The following is a 21,124-nucleotide window of genomic DNA, read 5'->3' on the forward strand; positions in this document are numbered from 1 at the left end:
TAATCCCCATTTTACAGATGAGGTAACTGAGGCCCAGAGAAGTGAAGTGACTTGCCCACAGTCACACAGCTGACAAGAGGCAGAACAGGGTTTCGAACCCATGACCTCTGACTCCCAAGCCCGGGCTCTTTCCACTGAGCCATGCTGCTTCTCTGAGAACATGATAATTATGGTATGTGTTAATCGCTTACTATGTGCCAAGCACTGTTCTAAGTGCTGACACGTGCCCACTGTTGGATAGGGATTGTCTCTGCTGCCCAATTGATATGAGAAGCAACGTGGATCAGTGGAAAGAGCCCAGAGTTGGGAGTCAGAAGTTATGGGTTCTAATCCCACCTCTGCCACTTGTCTGCTGTGTGACTTTGGGCAAGTTACTTCACTTCTCTGTGCCTCAGTTACCTCACCTGTAAAATGGGGATTAAGACTGTGAGCCCCACGTGGGACAACCTGATGCCCTTGTATCTCCCCCAGCCTTTAGAACAGTGCTTGGCCCACAGTAAGCGCTAAACAAGTACCATCATTATTATTACTTTCCAAGCGCTTAGTACAGTGCTCTGCAAACAGCAAGTGCTCAATAAATACGCTTGATTGAATGAATGAATCTAACTCCAAATCGAGGCAGTTATTTTGCCAACTCGGGTAAAAGCTGAGGAACTGAAAGCACATCTTAAGCTCTCAAGACAGTACTTTGCCCACAGTAAGTGCTCAGTAAGCACGATCAGCCGAGTGACTTTGGGTAAGTTGTTGCCTCAGTGACCTCATCTGTAAAATGGGAATGAAGACTGAGCCTCACATGGGACAACCTGATTACCCTGTATCTCCCCCAGCACTTAGAACAGTGCTCGGCACATAGTAAGTGCTTAACAAATACAATATAGCATAGCTCAGTGGAAAGAGCCCGGGCTTGGGAGTCAGAGGTCTTGGGTTCCAATCCCAGCTCTGCCACTTGGCAGCTGTGTGACTGTGGGCAAGTCCCTTCACTTCTCTGGGTCTCAGTGACCTCCTCTGTCAATTGGGGATGAAGACTGCGAGCCTCACGTGGGACAACCTGATGACCCTGTATCTCTCCCAGCACTTAGAACAGTGCTCTGCACATAGTAAGAGCTTAACAAATGCCAACATTATTATTATAGTAAGCGCTTAACAAACGCCATAATTATTATTATCCTGTATCTCCCCCAGCGCTTAGAACAGTGCTCGGCACATAGTAAGCGCTTAACAAATACCAACATTATTATTATTATTATTATTCTCTGTGCCTCAGTTCCCTTATCTGTAAAATGGGGATTCACTGTGAGCCTCACGTGGGACAACCTGATTCCCCTGTATCTTCCCCAGCGCTTAGAACAGTGCTCTGTACATAGTAAGCGCTTAACAAATACCAACATTACTGTGAGCCCCACGTGGGACAACCTGATTCCCCTGTGTCTACCCCAGCGCTTAGAACAGTGCTCGGCACATAGTAAGCGCTTAACAAATACCAACATTATTATTATTACGGTGGAGCGATTAGGTGACGGGGCCTGCAAGCGAGGTTAGCTGCGTTTTGGAGAGTCGCCACCAGGGGGCGTCGCGCGGCCCCCTCCATTTCTCGATGGCTTCGGGCTTGATCGGGGACCAGTCGGGACTTGATTTCCCCGCCGGCCCCGGGTCTGGACGGATGGACGCGCTCCCGAGCCTGGGCAGTGGAGCCCCAGGCCGGCAGGTCCCGCCATCCCCAAGGTAAGACTTCAACCCGGGAGGGGAGAGGACGCTGAGCATGCTCAGGAGCCCCTTGTGCTCTCTGGAGGTCGCCAAGCTGAGGGTGGCCTGGAGGGGGGGACAGGGGGATGCTCAGGGTTGATTGAGTTTGCAGGGGGAGGACGAAAGGGTGTCTGTCTCCGTGGATGTGTGTAGGAGGGGAGGGTTCTCCCTGAACGGACCACCTGGGGTTGTAATAATAATAATTAAAATAATGCTGGTATTTAAGTGCTTACTCTGTGCAGAGCACTGTTCTAAGCGCTGGGGGAGATTCAGGGTAATCGGGTTGTCCCACGGGAGGCTCCCAGTCTTCATCCCCATTTTACAGATGAGGGAACTGAGGCACTGAGAAGTGAAGTGACTTGCCCACAGTCACACAGCTGCCAAGTGGCAGAGCCAGAATTTGAACCCGTGACCTCTGGTTCCCAAGAACAGGCTCTTTCCACTGAGCCACGCTGCTTCTCATAAACAGGGTTGGGTCATGTGTGAATCATAATCTGGGGGGTGGTCTCACAGGGCCTCTTTCATCACAATAATAGTAATAATTTTATTATTTACTTATTTATCTATTATTTATTTACTTGGGAAGCAGCATGGCTCAGTGGAAAGAGGCTGGGCTTGGGAGTCAGAGGTCATGGGTTCGAATCCCTGCTCTGTCACTTGTCAGCTGTGTGACTTGGGCAAGTCACTTCACTTCTCTGGGCCTCAGTTCCCTCATCTGGAAAATGGGGATGAAGACTGAGCCCCACGTGGGACAACCTGATTCCCCTGTGTCTACCCCAGCGCTTAGAACAGTGCTCTGCACATAGTAAGCACTTAACAAATACCAACATTATTATTATAATGTCTCACAGAGCCTCTTTAATCATCATAATAATTGGGGTATTTGTTAAGCGCTTACTATGGGCCAGACACTACGCTAAGCACTGGGGTGGATGCAGGCGAATCGGTTGGACCCAGTCCCTGTCCCACGTGGGGCTCGCAGCCTCAATCCCCAGATGAGGGAACTGACACCCAGAGACGTGAGGTGACTTGACCAAAGCCACACAGCAGACAAGCCGATAAGAACCTATGACCATCCGACCCCCAGGCCTATGCTCCATCCACTACGCCATGCTAGTACAGTGCTCTGCCTGTATTGAGCACACAATAAATAGCACTCACTGATTGATTGATTGACCTGAGCAGGAGTGCTGGGCTGCTTAGAGCTTCTTCAGCTTAAAGGCATCCACAGACCCCAAACCCAGCAGAACCGAATTGAGCCGTGCAGCAGATTTCTAAGTAGGTGGGGGGGCCCAGCCTAGAGCTGCATGTCTGGGCCGTGGGTGGAGGGGAATAAAGATGGTGGCACAGGTTTGGGGGGAAAATAACCAATTAAAAACCACAAAAAAACCCTGTAAATAAATTGCATAGTTAGCACCCTGCAGAACAGGGACTGCTCAGGAGGATTCTTTCAATGGACCAGCTCAAGGAGGATTGGTGGCCTGGGGAATAGGCGTCCCCTGTGGACCAGCTATTCCCACGCCCACTGCCCGTTTTTTTTGGGGGGGGGATAGTCACCCCTTGTGGACCAGGAAATCTTCTTCCTCCCCCATCCCCCCATCCTCCCCTTTGTTTTAACTCTGGTAGTTTAGGGCATGTGGGTAATAATAATAATAAAATTGTGGTATTTGTTAAGTGCTTACTAAGTACCAGGCACCTTTCTAAGTGCTGGGGTGGATACAGCAAATCGGGTTGGACACAGCCCCGTCCCACATAATAATAATAATGATGATGATATTTGTTAAGCACTTACTATGTGCCAAGCACTGTTCTAAGCACTGGGGTAGATACAAGGTGAAGCAGGTTGTCTCATGTGGCCCTCACAGTCTTAATCCCCATTTTCCAGATGAAGTAACTGAGGCACAGAGAAGTTAAGTGACTGGCCCAAAGTCATAGAGCTGATAAGTGGCAGAGCTGGGATTAAAACCCACCACCTCTGACTCCCAAGCCCATGCTCTTTCCACTGAGCCACATGGGCTCCCAGTCTTAATCCCTATTAGACAAATGAGGTAACTGAGACACAGAGAACTGAAGTGACTTCCCCAAGGTCACACAGCAGATAAGTGGCAGAGCTGGGATTAGAACCCAGGTCCTTCTGACGCCCAAGTCCACGCTCTAGCCATCAGGCCATGCTGCTTCTCCAGTTTGTGGATGTGTCTGCCTCCTACTAAACTGCATATCCCAACTCATCAGCCACCCACCACCTCCCAGTTTGCCTCTGATTGCTCCTTTTCCCTTTGCCAGAGTACTTAGTAGAATGCTCTGCACATGGTAAGCACTCAGTAAATATCACTGGTTGAATTGCCTGCCATCCCTCAGGCTCTGCTTGGAGCATTATTGTTCTCTGCCTCCATTTATCGCTGCTCTTGTTTTACAAACTGGTTCTTGGCCTTCCCGGGTATCTCAGGGTGGGAAACTAGAGCCTTTCAGAGCCTCCATGAGCCCGGAGGGAAACTGTTGAAAACCTCCACGGCTTGGTTTCCTAGGAGGGAGAGAAAATTGTCTACTTGTTTTGTTGTCCGCCTCCCCCCTTCTAGACTGTGAGATCGTTGTTGGGTAGGGATTGTCTCTCTTTGTTGCCGAATTGTACTTTCCAAGCGCTTCGTACAGTGCTCTGCACACAGTAAGCACTCAATAAATACTACTGAATGAATGGTCTGTCAGATATGTATATATGTTGGTATTTGTTAAGCGCTTAGTATGTACAGAGCACTGTTCTAAGCGCTGGGGTAGATACAGGGTAATCAGGTTGTCCCACGTGAGGCTCACAGTCTTAATCCCCATTTTACAGATGAGGGAACTGAGCCACAGAGAAGTTAAGTGACTTGCCCACAGTCACACAGCTGACAAGGGGCAGAGCTGGGATTCAAACCCATGATCTCTGACTCCCAAGCCCGAGCTCTTTCCACTGAGCCACACTGCTTAGGTAGGACTTGGGTGAGAAGTCAGCAGTGAGATTGATGAGTTTGAGGTATAGTGGGTAGGTTGGCATTAGAGGAGCGAAATGCGCGGGCGGGGTTGTAGTAGGAAAGCAGTGAGATGAGGTAGGAGGGGGCAAGGAGATTGAGTGCTTTAAAGCCCATAGTAAGGAGTTGCTTGGAGTGCTTGCGGAACCGAGCACCCTTCTTTTCAATTGTGCCTGAGCCCTGAGCTCTTTCCAAAGCCTCTGGCCCAGGCCTGCGTGGGTCCCAAGTTGGAAAAAGCAGGGAAGGGAGGAGATGGAAACAGAGACATCGGGAGCCCAGCTGCATTGCCACTGTCTCCCCGGGGAGGTCCCGGGAATCGATCGGCAGCCTTCCGAGCAGGCAGCGGGAAGGGTGGAACGAACAGAGGCAGGGGCATCTGGATGCCAGGTTAGCTGGCAGGGCCCTGCATCACTGCTCTTTCTTAGGGGATGCAGTTGAGGAAGTGCAATGCGATGAAAGCAGCAAGACCAATAATAATAATAATAATAACTGTGGTATTTGTTAAGCACTTACTATGTGCCAGGCACTGTAATAATAATTAATCATGGTGCTCGTTAAGTACTTACTATGGGCCAAGCACTGTTCTCAGCACTGGGGTAGATTCAAGTTAGGTTGGACACAGTCCCTCTCCCACATAGGGCTCACGCTACTAATCCCCTTTTTACTGCTGAGGTAACTGTACTAAGTGCTGGGGTGGATACAAGCAAATTGGGTTGGTCACAGTTCCTGTCCAATGTGGGGCTCAGTCTCAATCCCCATTTTACAGATGAGGGAATTTAGGCTTAGAGAAGTGAAGTGACTTGCTCACAGCCACACAGCAGACAAGTGGCAGAGCCAGGATTAGAACTCATGAACTTCTGGCTGCCAGGCTTGGGTTCTATCCTCTAGGCCATGCTGCCTCCCCCAACGTCTGGAGGAGCAGGAACCTGCAGCCTTTTGGCCAGGAGGTCTCAATGAGGTTTTGTTGCCCAGAATATTTTGTTGCCAGCAGTCAATCGATAATATTTGCTAAGTGCCTGCTGTGCGCAGAGTGCAGAACTACGTGCTTGGGAGAGTGCAAGGGGAAAAAAAGACAGTTTCTGACCTTGGAGAACTTACAATCGAATGAAACAAATTATATGCAAAGAGTGGGAACAGGAGGAAAAACAAAGATCCAAATAATATCAAAACCAGGCAAATCCAAATAATATCAAAACCAGGCAACTGTAATTTTTACAGCCTGGGCAGGAAGAGAGTCCAAGACCAGTCCAAGAAATATTGGCACCACGCTGTTAGATGGGCCCCTGGGGCTGGGAACCATTCTTTTTGGGGTGCCTTTCTGCAAATTGGGGCCCACGGTGGGGGTCCATGGTGTGGGACCCTGAGCGAGTCACTTCACTTCTCTGTGCCTCAGTTACCTCATCTGTAAAATGGGAGTTAAGACTGTGAACCTCATGTGGGACAGGGACTGTGTCCAACCTGGTTAGCTTGTATTCCCCAGTTCTTAGTACAGTGCCTGGCACACAGTAAACGCTGAATAAATACCACAATTATTATTATTATTATGGTGCATCTGTTTCTCACACAAAGATCTCCAAGCATATTCACCCAGGCCTCCCTGAGCATAAGAGAGTTAAACAGAGTGGATGACCTGCATTACCCAGAGCCCGGAAGGAAATAGGGGTTTGGCCCAAGGCTCAGAGAATCCACCCCTACAGAGTCAGACCAGTGGTTCATCCAGCCCAAAATTCTTTCTCCGACAGTGGGGGCAGGATGCTTGGTGAAATTGTATATTGGTTTCTCTCCTCGGTGTCCATCCTCATGATCAGAAGTACGCACCACCCAACATCCATAACTTTTCAATCAAGCAATCATATTTATCGAGCACTTACTATTGTGCAGAGCACTGTACTAAGCACTTGGAAGAGTACAATGCAACAGAGTTGGTAGATGTGTTCCCTGCCCACAAGAAGCTTACAGTCTAGAGGAGGAGACAGTCCGTAATAGAAATTAAATAGATTACAGATAGGTGCCTGAGTGATGTGAGGATGAGGGAGGAATGAATTAAGGGTGCAAATCCAAGCGGAAGGGTGATGCAGAAGAGAGTGGGAGAAGAGGAAACTAGGGCTTAGTCAGGGAAGGTCTCTTGGAGGAGATGTGCCTTCATTAAGGTTTTGAAGGCAGGGAGAGTGATTGTCTGTTGGAGATGAGGAGGGAGGGTGTTGACATGGTCGAAGGGGCGGAGGTGAGATGGGCGAGGGGCCGGCAGTTAGATAGACTAGATCAAGGTACAGTGAGTAGGTTGGCCTTAGAGGAGCCAAATGTGCAAGCTGGGTTGGAGTGAGAAATCAGTCAGGCAAGGTAGGAGGGGGCAAGTGGAGTGACTACTTTAAAAGTTGTGGTAAGGAGTTTCTGTTTTATGTGGAGGTGAATGGGCAACCACTGGAGGTTCTTGAGGAGTGGGGAAATATGGACTGAACAGTCTTATAGGAAAATGATCCGGGAAGCAGAGTGAAGTATGGACTGAAGTGTGGAGAGGCAGGAGGTAGGGAGGTCAGTGAGGAGGCTGATGCAATAATCAAGGTAGGATAGGCTAAATGCTGGGATTAACATGGGTAGCAGTTTGGATGGAGAGGAAAGAGAGGATTTTAGTGATGATGCGAAGGTCAAACGAACAGGATTTGGCGACAGATTGAATGTGTGGTTGAATGAGAGAAATGAGCTGAGGATAATGCCAAGGTTACGGCCATTATTTTCCCTTTAATATCATATTAGGGACCTCTCATCTCTGAATTGGTCCAAAATGCTTTTAAGCCTATTAATAGCTTTGGCCTGCACAACTTCCTGTGTTAACGAATCCCATACAATTACCACCCTCCAAGTGAAAAGGTTTTCTTATTGTTTCAAATCCACCACCTCCGGGCTTCTTCCAATTCTCCCCTAGCCCTAATACGGGATTCAGTGAACAACAAATCGATTCACGCCCTATCCAAATGCCTCATGATTTTGTCACCCTCAACGATGCCCCTTCACAGCCTCTGCTTGCCCAGAGAGCGCCTTGTAATCGTCCTAGAGAAGCATCTCTATTTTCCTGATCTTCTTGTCCATCCTTCTGCAGACGGTAAGCTCGTTATGGGTAGGGAATATGTCTCTTGTTAATGCTGTTGTATTGGAGTCTCCCGAGCCTCTGCACCTAGTAAGCTACCACTGATTGATTGATCAAGCGCTTAGTGCAGTGCTCTGCACACAGTAAGTGCTCAATAAATACGACTGACTGAACTGATCGATTCTTCAGTTCTATTTTGCCCATCTAAATGCAGCAATCGCAGCTGCAGGCGGCCTTCCCGGGGCAGCTCTCAGAGCCTCTCGTTTCCTTTGATGAGTCGTGGAGGGGGTTAAAGAATCCAGGAGTCCAGACTCCCCAGCCCTGTGCCCAGCCTCCAGCCCTAGCCGAGAGCACGGCTCACTCCTTCCTTGGAAAAGGCTGGATTATCCCAGTTGGCAGTTGGACGGATCTCGAGTTCCACTCTTCCTGATCCTGAGCTGGTGGCCCTTTCCTCTTGGCTCAAAGACACCATCCTTGAACTTCCCTGCCTTCTTTCTCTCAAGGAGCCCGAGAGACTCCACAATCACTATCTTCTTTTTTTATGGCATCTCTGAAGCCCTTACCGTGTGCCAGGCACTGGGGTAGATACAAGGTACTCGGGTTGGACTCAGTCCACCGTCCTGACTTTCCCATCCCCTCCCTGTGGAGCAGAGAGCAAGGCCATGCTTCCCATTTTAAAGGTGGCCAGGGTGAGGCTCAGAGATTGTGGCTTTCTCAGGATCACGCTCCACAAACCGAGAACGCAGGCCTCCCGGTGTCCTGCCTGGTGGGCCTGGTGCCAGGCAGGGCCACTGCAGAGATGGCTCGGGCCTTTGTCCCACCTCCTGTCCGTGTCCCTTAGCAAAGGCTTTGAAGCCTCTGCCCAGGGCAGGGCCAAATGAGTGACTTGGAGAATAGGGGAGAAAAGGCAAGTCGGGTCTTGCTGTACTGGAAAAGATCCTCAGATGGCCTCCCCCACCCCCGGCTATGCAATTGAAGATCACACCAAAGTTGCCTAGTGAAGAAAACAAAGCCCCGCCAGCTATAGAAAAGCCAGGGATGGGCCAGGCTGCCAGGTGGCAGGGTGACGGGGTGATGGGGTGACAGGTCAGGCTGCCGAGGGCTGGGTCAGGAGGGCAGAAACAGATTGTTGGTCTTTTTAGCTGCAAGTGTTTATCATAAATGGGATCACAGTGAAGGAACAGAGGCATGAAGCTGCCATGACCCATGGGCCAGGAGTCTCCTGGTAGTAATAATAATAATAACAATTATGGTCTGTTAATCACTTACTATGTGCTAGGCACTGTACTAAGTGCTGGGGTGGATGCGAGCAAATAGGGTTGGGCACAGTACCTGTCCCACGTGGGGTCACAGTCTCAATCCCCATTTTACAGATGAGGTAACTGAGGCACAGAAAAGTGAAGTCACTTGCCCAAGGTCACACAGCAGACAAGTGGTGGAGCTGGGATCAGAACCCAGGTGCTTCTGACTCCCAGGACCATGCTCTATCTACAAAACCACACTGTATTATTATAAACAATAAGTAAATTATTTATTCATATTTATATCCATCTCCCCATCTAGACTCTCCCAAGCGCTTAGAAAAGTGATCGGCATATAGTAAGCACTTAATAAGTACCAGTGATTGATTGACTGATTGAGGGGTGGCTGGAGGCAGGACAGCGTGGCCTAGTGGAAAGAGCCCAGGCTTGGGAATCACAGGTTGTGGGTTCTAATCCCAGCTCTGCCACTTACAAACTGTGTGACTTTGCCTCAGTTACCTCTTCTGTAGTGTAACTTAGTGGCAAGAGCCCGGGCTTGGGAGTCAGAGGTCATGGGTTCTTATCCCAGCTCTGCCACCTATCTGCTGTGTGACTTTGGGGAAGTCACTTAACTTCTCGGTGACTCATCTGTAAAATGGGGATTGAGTCAGGGACCCCTTCGTCCAACCTGATTATCTTTTTTCTACCCCAGCACTTACTACAAGTGCCTGGGATATAGTAAATACTTCACGTGGGACAACCCGATCACCCTGTATCTACCACAGTGCTTAGAACAGTGCTCGGTACATAGTAAGCGCTTAACAAATACCAACATTATTATTATTTCTATTATTGAAATGGGGATTAAAACTGTGAGCCCCACGTGGGCCAACCTCATTACCTTGTATCTACTCTAGCGTCTAGAACAGTGCTCGGCACACAGTAAGCACTTAATAAATGCCATCTTCATTATTATTATTATTATCAAGAGTCACAGTCCTCCCTGACCCAGGCCCACGGATGACTCTAGAGAGGCTGGAGGCATAGCCCCCTGCAGCCAGATGCCTTGGTCGAGGAAAACGAGCTTGCTGCGGTTGAGAAAAGCAAGCTACAAAAAACTTCTCATTCCCTGAGCCTGAGCCTGAGCCTCCGGGCCAGGGAAGAGCAACACGAGGCTCGGCACCAGCAGTCAGAACACACGGGCTGCTCCGTTTAGTTCTTCATTAGAAGTTCTTTAGAAGCAGCATGGCCTAGTGGATAGAGCACAAACCTGGGAGTCGGAAGGACCTGCCTTCTAATCCCAGCTCTGCCACTTGTCTGCTGGGAAACCTTGGACAAGTCACCTCATTTCTCTGTCCCTCAGTTATCTCCTCTGTAAAATGGGGATTGAGACAGGGACCCCTTCGTCCAACCCTTATCTTTTTTCTACCCCAGCACTTACTACAGTGCCTGGCACATAGTAAATGCTTAACAAGTACCACAGTTGTTATTGTGATTATTATTTATTCAGCTTCTTATCCCATCACGTTTGTGTTACTACCTGCTTTATCAATCATTCAATGGTATTCACTGAGCACTTACTATGTGCAGAGCACTCTACTAAACTCTTGGGAGAATCCAGTACAACAGCATTGGTAGACACGATCTCTGCCCTGGAAATCAATATTTGTTGTCTGCCTGTCTCCCCCATTAGATTGTCAGCCCCTAAAAGACGATGTCTTTTACTCTTAATGTACTGTCCCAAGCATTTGGTACAGTGCTCGGCACTGTATCTATCCCATTTGTATCTACTCCAGTGCTCTGGCATGCAGTAAGTGCCTCAATATCAAGCGGAAATTCATTCATTCATTCATTCATTCATTCAATAGTATTTATTGAGCGCTTACTATGTGCAGAGCACTGTACTAAGCGCTTGGGATGAACAAGTCAGCAACAGATAGAGACAGTCCCTGCCGTTTGACGGGCTTACAGTCTAATCGGGGGAGACGGACAGACAAGAACAATGGCAATAAACAGCGTCAAGGGGAAGAACATCTCGTAAAAACCGATGGCAACTAAATAGAATCAAGGCGATGTACAATTCATTAACAAAATAAATAGGGTAACGAAAATATATACAGTTGAGCGGACGAGTACAGTGCTGTGGGGATGGGAAGGGAGAGGTGGAGGAGCAGAGGGAAAAGGGGAAAATGAGGCTTTAGCTGCGGAGAGGTAAAGGGGGGATGGCAGAGGGAGTAGAGGGGGAAGAGGAGCTCAGCCTGGGAACGCCTCTTGGAGGAGGTGATTTTTAAGTAGGGTTTTGAAGAGGGAAAGAGAATCAGTTTGGCGGAGGTGAGGAGGGAGGGCGTTCCAGGACCGCAGGAGGACGTGACCCAGGGGTCGACGGCGGGATAGGCGAGACCGAGGGACGGTGAGGAGGTGGGCGGCAGAGGAGCGGAGCGTGCGGGGTGGGCGGTAGAAAGAGAGAAGGGAGGAGAGGTAGGAAGGGGCAAGGTGATGGAGAGCCTCGAAGCCTAGAGTGAGGAGTTTTTGTTTGGAGCGGAGGTTGATAGGCAACCACTGGAGTTGTTTAAGAAGGGGAGTGACATGCCCAGATCGTTTCTGCAGGAAGATGAGCCGGGCAGCGGAGTGAAGAATAGACCGGAGCGGGGCGAGAGAGGAGGAAGGGAGGTCAGAGAGAAGGCTGACACAGTAGTCTAGCCGGGATATAACGAGAGCCCGTAATAGTAAGGTAGCCGTTTGGGTGGAGAGGAAGGGGCGGATCTTGGCGATATTGTAGAGGTGAAACCGGCAGGTCTTGGTAACGGATAGGATGTGTGGGGTGAACGAGAGGGACGAGTCAAGGATGACACCGAGATTGCGGGCCTGAGAGACGGGAAGGATGGTCATGCCATCCACGGTGATAGAGAAGTCTGGGAGAGGACCGGGTTTGGGAGGGAAGATGAGGAGCTCAGTCTTGCTCATGTTGAGTTTTAGGTGGCGGGCCGACATCCAGGTGGAGACGTCCCGGAGGCAGGAGGAGATGCGAGCCTGAAGGGAGGGGGAGAGGACAGGGGCGGAGATGTAGATCTGCGTGTCATCTGCGTAGAGATGGTAGTCAAAGCCGTGAGAGCGGATGAGTTCACCGAGGGAGTGAGTGTAAATGGAGAACAGAAGAGGGCCAAGAACTGACCCTTGAGGAACTCCAACAGTTAAAGGATGGGAGGGGGAGGAGGCTCCAGCGAAGGAGACCGAGAATGATCGGCCAGAGAGGTAAGAGGAGAACCAGGAGAGGACAGAGTCCGTGAAGCCAAGGTGAGATAAGGTATGGAGGAGGAGGGGACTACACACTCAGTAAATACTATTTCCCATCATACTAGCCAATCTCATGTGGCAATACCTTTTGGACCCCCCATCCCTAGGAACGAACTAGAGTCCATAGTGCTCATGAAGCACTAGACTGGCTTCTTACTGAGAGTTCTTAGTGAGGAACCCAATTTCCTTGGAAGTACGTTAATCCCCCTCCTATCTACACTCTCCCAACAGTCCAAATTGGTTGCAACACCAGCAGTAATAATAATAATGGTTATTTGTTAATCGCTTACTGTTCTAAGTGCTGGGGTAGAGACAAGCTAATCAGGTTGGACACTGTCCCTGCCCTGCAAGGGACTCACAGTCTTCATCCCCATTTTACAGATGAGGGAACTGAGGCACAGAAAAGTGACTTGCCCAAGGTTACAGCTATTGTTATATTGTATTCTCCCAAATGCTTAGTACAGCATGGCTCAGTGGAAAGAGCATGGGCTTGGGAGCCAGAGGTCATGGGTTCGAATCCCAGATCTGCCACTTGTCAGCTGTGTGACTGTGGGCAAGTCACTTGACTTCTCTGGGCTTCAGTTCCCTCATCTGTAAAATGGGGATGAAGACTGTGAGCCTCAAATGGGACAACCTGATGACCCCGTATCTACCCCAGAGCTTAGAACAGTGCTCGGCACATAGTAAGCGCTTAACAAATACCAACATTATTATTATTACTCTGCACACAGTAAGTGCTCAATAAATACAATTGAATGAATGAATGAATGAAAGTAGAAAAGCAGCAGAGCCAGGATTAGAACCCAGGTCCTTCTGACTTCCTGACCAGTGCTTTATCCACTTAGAGTTCCTCTTTGTAAATGAAAATCGGTAACTCTGTAAGCTCACTTAGACTGTCCAATTGGCCTAGGTAAGCGATTTCAGAAACTCCCAAGTGAATTATTAGTCTAGTGTAGATTTGGTCTAAAGAGGCTTTTGATTCATTTTACTGTCAAAAACCAGTTGGGAATGTTACACAAGGGGTGGTGGAACAGAGGATAAGGATGACATAGCTCAGGCTCAGATCCCAGAAGTTGCTGCAGGGGAGGCCGCCCTTGCCGGGAACCAGTCAATCATATTTATTAAGCACTTATTTTATGCAGAGCACTGTACCAAGTGCTCAGGAGAGTGTACACAATCGGTAGACACATTTCCTGTTCACAAGGAACTTACAATCCAAAGGGGGAGACAGACATTAATATGCATAAATAAGTTAGGGGCAGATAATAATAATAATAATAATGTTGGTATTTGTTAAGCGCTTACTAGGTGCCGAGCACTGTTCTAAGCGCTGGGGGAGATACAGGGTAATCAAGTTGTCCCACGTGGGGCTCACACACTTTTAATCCCTATTTTACAGAGAGGGAACTGAGGCACAGAGAAGTTAAGTGACTTGCCCACAGTCACACAGCTGACAAGTGGCAGAGCCGGGAGTCAAACTCATGACCTCTGAGTCCGAAGCCCAGGCTCTTTCCACTGAGCCACGCTGCTTCTCAAGTCAGCTACTTAAGTGCTGTGGGGCTGAGGGTGGAGTGAATATCAAGTGCCCAAAGGGAACAGAGCCTAGTGCATAGATGACACAGAGGGAGAGGGAGCTGAGGAAAAGAGGGCTAATCACGGAAGGCCTCTGGAAGAGATACGCCTTTACTAAGGCTTTGATGGTGAGGAGAGTAGTGGTCTGGCATATATGGAGAGGGAGGGAGTTCCAGGCCAGAGGGAGGACTTAGGAGAAGGGAGAGAGAACTGTTCCCTGGAAGTTTTTAGACTTTGTTTCTGTTCTTGACTTATTTGATTCATAGGGGAAATGGGCAAACCAGTTGGCCTCACTTTTCCTGTCTGTATAATGGGTTTAGCAATATTTTCTGCAAAGAACTTTGAAAGTCCATCAGCACTGTTCTAGACACTGGGGTGCAAACAAGTTTATCTGGTTGGATCTAAGTCCCTGTCTCACATGGGGCTCACGGTCTAAGGAGGATTTAATTCTCATTTTATGGTTGAGGAAACTGAGGCCCCGAGAAGTGAAGTGACTCACCTAAGGTCACAGAGCAAGCAATTGGCAGAGCCAGGATGAAAACTCAGGTCCTCTGACTCCCAATCCCATAGTCTTTCCACTAGGCCACACTGCTTTCCAACAGCGTAAATAGGACTACGGTCACACTGCTCCAAGGGGCCCGTTTGGAACACTGCATCAAAAAGGAGTTTTACAAAGTGCCCATTGTGAGCACAGCATGGCACAGGGGACTGAGTACCAAGCTAGAAGCCAAGAGCTCCTGGGACTGACAATGAATCTCTTTGTATTCTTCACCTCCTTGCCTCCGCATCCCCTACTGTGAATGAAACTGGGTTTACCTAGGGCATTGGAGACGGTTGGAGAAAGGATTAATGTTTCGAAGTGCTCCAGAGGCAGAAAAAGCGCTTTGTGAGCAATCATTTATCCAAGGTCCACAGACTTGACTGGGAAATGCACAATACCTGTGTGCGAAGCCTTTAGAAATAGTCTAGTGTGTAAACAGCATAATCTTTTAATGTATTTATTAATGTTCATTTCCGTGCCAATTTACTGTTCGGGCAAATTTATTTAGCTCCGCCGATGAACAGTTTATCCTCAGTCCCTCCCCAACTGCAGCATTAGTGACATGCCTTTGAACTGGCATTTATAGCTCTACAATGATTTGCTGGAAGTGTGTTGCTGGCTGGATTCCTGTGTTGCCAGGCTTCCTGGGTCGCTGACAAAGCCACGAGTTCCTGACCTGAAATTAGCCCTAGGAAATGGCGGGTGTGGAGCTAGAGGTTTAGAGTCTAGGTCCTCTAGACTGTAAACTCATTTGGGCGGGGAATGTGTCTGTTTGTTGTTGTATTGTACTATCCCAAGTGTTTAGTAGAGTGCTCTGCACATCGTAAGTGCTCAAGAAATACAATTGAATGAATGAATGAATGAATGAATGAATGAATGAAGAGAGGGTGGGCAACACCTCTCTGAAAAGGAGGCAAAATGATACCCCCTCCGTTCCTGTTGATACACACACACCTCCCCTGTGCTAGGTACCAAGATGGTGCAAGGGAGGAAAGGGCGACAGGAGGCGAGACGGATGGAGAAAGTCCGGCAGAAAAGTGATGTGGTAGATACAGGAGCTGTAAAACGTAGACAGATAACGTCAGAGGAAGAAGAAAGAAATACGGGCTGTAAATGTTAGAATGCTCAAAGTCCAGAAAAGTGATGTGGTAGAAACAGGAGCTGAAAAATATAGACAGATAACGTCAGAGGACAAAGAAAGAAATAACGGGCAGCAAAGCTAGAATGCTGAGTAGATGGCAGAACAAAAAAATCAGGTCATGTTTAAATAACAATAATAATGGCATCTATTAAGTACTAAGTCCATATACTGTGCTAAGGCCTGGAGTAAATATAAGATAATCAGATCAGATGGAGTCTGGGCTCCATACCTGGCTCAAAGTCTAAGAGGGAGGAAGAATGGGTACTTTATCTCCATTTAACAGATGCAGAAACTGTCCTCAGGGACTTACTCAAAATTCACATGTGAGAGAAACTGTTTACATAATTAACGTGGTGAAAAAAATTAGTATATAACTTTGAAAGTATTTGGACATCAATGATCTCAAGAGGTATATCCCTGAAGGCCCCAGCTTAATTTTAGTCTCTCATGTTTTACAGCATTTCAGCACCAACAGGAATAGACAAGCAAATGTAGAAAGACATGCTGGGGAGGGGGACAGGGAAAAAGTGACAATCAATCAATGGTATTTATTGAGCACCTACTTGTGCAGAGCACTATACTGAGTGCTTGGGAGAATATAATATAACAGAGTTGGTAGACATGTACCCCACCCACAATAAGCTTCCAGTCTACTTGGGAGGAAGACAGACATTAATATAAATAATAATGGATCTGTACATCCTTCATTCATTCACTCAATCGTATTTACATTCCCTTCCCACAATGAGTTTACAGTCTACAGGGGAAGGTAGACATTAATATAAATAAATATAAGTGCAGTGGGGCTGAGGAAGGGGTGAATAAAGGATGCAAATCCTAGTGCAAGAGTGATGCAGAAGGGAGCGGGAGAAGAGGAATTGAGGGCTTAGTGGGAGAAAGGCCGCTTGGAAGAGTGTGCTTTTAATAGTACAGTGTTCTGCACACAGTAAGCACTCAATAAATACGATTGAATGAATGAATGAACGAAAAAGGTTACAGTAAACAAGGTATATGCATGAAGTCCTGATAGCTTCACAAAGGTTTATGAGAGGCCTGACCCAGATTTGTAAGAGCTGTAGAGGAGAAGCCTCCCATCTTCCCCCGTCTTCATCAGAAACAGCAGGAGAAGCAGCGTGGCATAGAGGATAGAGCGTGGGCCTGGGAGTCAGAAGGTCATGGGTTCTAATCCTGCTCTGTCACAAGTCTGCTGTATGACAAGGCAAGTCACTTCACTTCTCTGTGCCTCAGGTACCTCATCTTAAAATGGGGGTTGAGACTCTGAGCCCCACATGGGGCAGGGACTGTGTCCAACCTGATTTGCTTGTATCCACCTCAGTGCTTAGTACAGTGCCTGGCACATAGTAAATGTTTAACAAACTGCCATTGTTATTATTATTCATCAGGAGGGCGTGGTTGCCATCTAATGGGAGTTCTCTGCCAGGTGGCAAGGCCTGAGAGTGCAATCAGCTGGAGCCACTGAAAGGCAGCAACAGCAAAGTGGGAAAAGGAATAAACACAATTCTGAGTCCATTTCTAAGTAGAGAAGTGATGCAGCATGGCCTAAAGGAAAGAGCACGCTCCTGGGAGTCAGAGGACCTGGGTTCTAATCCTACCTCTACCATTTATCTGAGAGGTGACCTTGGGCAAGTCACTTCACTGGGCTTCAGATACCTCATCTATGAAATGGGGATTAAGACTGTGAGGCCCCAAGTAGGACAAGGATTGTGTCCAACCTGATTAGCTTGTGTCTACTCCAGCACTTAGTACAGTGCCTAGCACATAGTAAGTGCTTAACAAATACCATTTAAAAAAAAAAGTAAATTTCCCTACTGGCCCATGGATGTTCAGCGTTTGCTAGGAGCTGCTCAGCAGCAGAATATACCTAGCTCTAGTCAGATATCTCATGATATTTTTATGGTAGAAGCCCAAGTCCACCAGCTTCTGGATAGGCCAAGCGTTTAATATAGTGCTCTGCACACAGTAAGTGCTCAAAAAATACGATTAAATGAATGAATTAGGTCACGTACTGAGCCTTCCCAGGCCTGGAATCCTGTGTGTAATCTTGTATCTCATCTTTTGATCGGTGTGGGCAGATGGATGAAAGAAAGGCCGAGCCTGAGTTGGCATTCGGCAGGCATGCAAAGTCACGGACAACCCCTTGGCAGACCGGTTGCTGTAGTCGGTGGCAACGAAGTAGAGTCCATGAAGGATTTATTTGGTGAGTAGCGACAAGGTTAGGAGCAGGAGCTGAGGCAGTTGGTAAATTCCAGCTACTGTGTGTCTCCCGACCCCCACTCCTTGGCTTCAGCCTCTTTAGAATCAGTTGGGAGGCAGCAATGCCTAGGGAAAAGGGCATGGGACTGGGAGTCAGGAGACCTGGGTTCAAATTCCAGCTCTGCTACTGGCCTGCTGTGTAACCTTGGCTATGTCACTTCACCTCTCTGAGCCTGTTTCCTCATCTTTAGAATGGGGATAAAAAAAACCTGTTTTCCATTCCTTTAAATATTGTGAGTCCTGGGTGGGCTAGGAATTGTGTCTGAGCTGATAGTTTTGTGTCTACCGCTGGGCTTAGCCCAGTGCTTGGCACATAGTAAGCAAAAAGCGTGGCTCAGTGGAAAGAGCATGCACTTGGGAGTCAGAGGTCATGGGTTTGAATCCCAGATCTGCCACTTGTCAGCTGTGTGACTGTGGGCAAGTCACTTAACTTCTCTGTGCCTTAGTTACCTCATCTGTAAAATGGGCATGAAGACTGTGAGCCTCACGTGGGATAACCTGATTACCCTGTATCTACACCAGCGCTTAGAACAGTGCTCTGCACATAGTAAGCACTTAAATACCAACATTATTATTATTATTATTATTTAAAAATACCAAAGCTCTTTATGGGTAGGGAATTTGCCTACCAACTCTGTCGTACTCTCCCAAGCACTTAAGACAGTGCTCTGCACACAGTAAGCGTTCAATAAATATCAATGATTGATGGATTGATTGCTAAGCAGACAGTAAACCCACAGTGAATTTGATTGATTGATTAACCAGAGTTATTATTAAAGCCCCCAGGGATCTGGGAAGCAGCTTTAGCAGGGGCAAGAATTCCAACTAGAGCTAAATCAATCAACGTTACTTATTGATTGTCTACTATGAGACATGCACTGTACTAAACTAGATTGACACTGTTCTAAGATAGACGGTAAGCTCCTTGAGGGCAGCAGAGATTATGTCTACTAGCTCTATTGTACTCTCCCAAAAGCTTAGTACAGTGCTCTGCTCATGGTAAGTGGTCAGTAAATACTATTGATTGAGCCGGTCATTCTCGGTCTCCTTCGCTGGCACCTCCTCCCCCTCCCATCCTTTAACTGTTGGAGTTCCTCAAGGGTCAGTTCTTGGCCCTCTTCTGTTCTCCATTTACACTCACTCCCTCGGTGAACTCATCCGCTCTCACGGCTTTGACTACCATCTCTACGCAGATGACACGCAGATCTACATCTCCGCCCCTGTCCTCTCCCCCTCCCTTCAGGCTCACATCTCCTCCTGCCTCCGGGACGTCTCCACCTGGATGTCGGCCCGCCACCTAAAACTCAACATGAGCAAGACTGAGCTCCTCATCTTCCCTCCCAAACCCAGTCCTCTCCCAGACTTCTCTATCACCGTGGATGGCACGACCATCCTTCCCGTCTCTCAGGCCCGCAATCTCGGTGTCATCCTTGACTCGTCCCTCTCGTTCACCCCACACATCCTATCCGTTACCAAGACCTGCCGGTTTCACCTCTACAATATCGCCAAGATCCGCCCCTTCCTCTCCACCCAAACGGCTACCTTACTATTACGGGCTCTCGTTATATCCCGGCTAGACTACTGTGTCAGCCTTCTCTCTGACCTCCCTTCCTCCTCTCTCGCCCCGCTCCGGTCTATTCTTCACTCCGCTGCCCGGCTCATCTTCCTGCAGAAACGATCTGGGCATGTCACTCCCCTTCTTAAACACCTCCAATGGTTGCCTATCAACCTCCGCTCCAAACAAAAACTCCTCACTCTAGGCTTCAAGGCTTTCCATCACCTTGCCCCTTCCTACCTCTCCTCCCTTCACTCTTTCTACCGCCCACCCCGCACGCTCTGCTCCTCCGCCGCCCACCTCCTCACCATCCCATGGTCTCGCCTATCCCGCCGTCGACCCCCGGGCCACGTCCTCCCGCGGTCCTGGAACGCCCTCCCTCCTCACCTCTGCCAAAGTAATTCTCTTCCCCTCTTCAAAACCCTACTTAAAACTCACCTCCTCCAAGAGGCCTTCCCAGACTGAGCTCCCCTTCTCCCTCTACTCCCTCTACCACCCCCCCACCTCTCCGCAGCTTAACCCTCTTTCCCCCCCATTTCCCTCTGCTCCTCCCCCTCTCCGTTCCCATTCCCTCAGCACTGTACTCGTCTGCTCAACTGTATATATTTTCATTACCCTATTTATTTTGTTAATGAATTGTACATCGCCTTGATTCTATTTAGTTGCCATTGTTTTTACGAGATGTTCTTCCCCTTGACTCTATTTATTGCCATCGTTCTCGTCTGTCTGTCTCCCCCGATTAGACCGTAAGCCCGTCAAACGGCAGGGACTGTATCTGTTGCTGACTTGTTCATTCCAAGCGCTTAGTACAGTGCTCTGCACATAGTAAGCGTTCAATAAATACTAAATACTACTACTACTAAATGAGAATGAGGTACACGTAAAAGGTGAGTGGAGAAGTTGGGAGGAGCAATCTGAGGAGGAGGAAGGGAAGAAAGCCAATATATAAGATCTACTGCTTCTTTTAGCCACAGGGACATAGAGGAGAGATGTTTAAAATGCTGCCAGGTCAGGTTTTTGATGTTGCAGAGGACCTGAGTTCTAATCCCAGCTCTACCACTCGCCTGTCTTGTGACCTTGGACAAATTACTTAATTGCTGTGTACCTCAGTTTCCTCATCTGTAAAATGGGGTAAAATACCTGTTTTTCACTCCACTCCTCCTTAGAATATGAAGCCCGATCGGACAAGAACTATGTTGGATCTGCTTATATTGTATCAACCCCAGTAATAATACTAACGATGATGATAATATAATAACTGTGGTATTTATGCTCGGCACATAGAAAGTGCTTAACAAAAACCATAATTATTCATTGTTAGCGCTGACATTGATGTTGCTGGCTTCATGTGACCCTCTGCAACCCAACCTTTTCTAAACACAGAATTATGACTTGGTAATGTACGCTTTTTAAACACCTACCGGTTTCTTGGATCCACAAATAAACCCCAGAGGCCAAATAAGGAGCAAGCTGAGCCTTGGGGTTTTGCTGAGTAGGCAGAGGGAGCAAGATTTCTTCAAGCTCCAACAGGTCTACTGCAGAGGCAGCACTGAGATGAATAGAATATGCCTTAGAGGGATTCTTCATTTCTCTGGAAGATAGAGAAACTATCCCTTCCCGGGTTTGATTTCCTTTGCTTCTTCAAAGGCCAAAAATAAAAAAATCACTCAGTG

The 21,124-nt window shown here is 48.1% G+C and overlaps 1 protein-coding gene across 2 annotated transcripts in view; it reads left to right on the plus strand.

Moving 5' to 3' along the window:
* Positions 1–1,642: 1,642 nt before the first annotated feature.
* The window catches only part of GRAMD2A (GRAM domain containing 2A), a 156,656-nt gene continuing 137,174 nt past the window's right edge, over positions 1,643–21,124 (plus strand). For both annotated transcript variants that reach the window (XM_029065572.2, XM_029065577.2), the window contains exon 1: positions 1,643–1,722. In XM_029065572.2, the coding sequence (XP_028921405.1) occupies positions 1,661–1,722 (62 nt within the window). In that variant the 5' untranslated portion in view covers positions 1,643–1,660. The remainder of the gene's footprint in view (positions 1,723–21,124) is intronic.

Source organism: Ornithorhynchus anatinus, chromosome 5 (genome assembly GCF_004115215.2).
Source record: "Ornithorhynchus anatinus isolate Pmale09 chromosome 5, mOrnAna1.pri.v4, whole genome shotgun sequence".
Taxonomy (NCBI): domain Eukaryota; kingdom Metazoa; phylum Chordata; class Mammalia; order Monotremata; family Ornithorhynchidae; genus Ornithorhynchus; species Ornithorhynchus anatinus.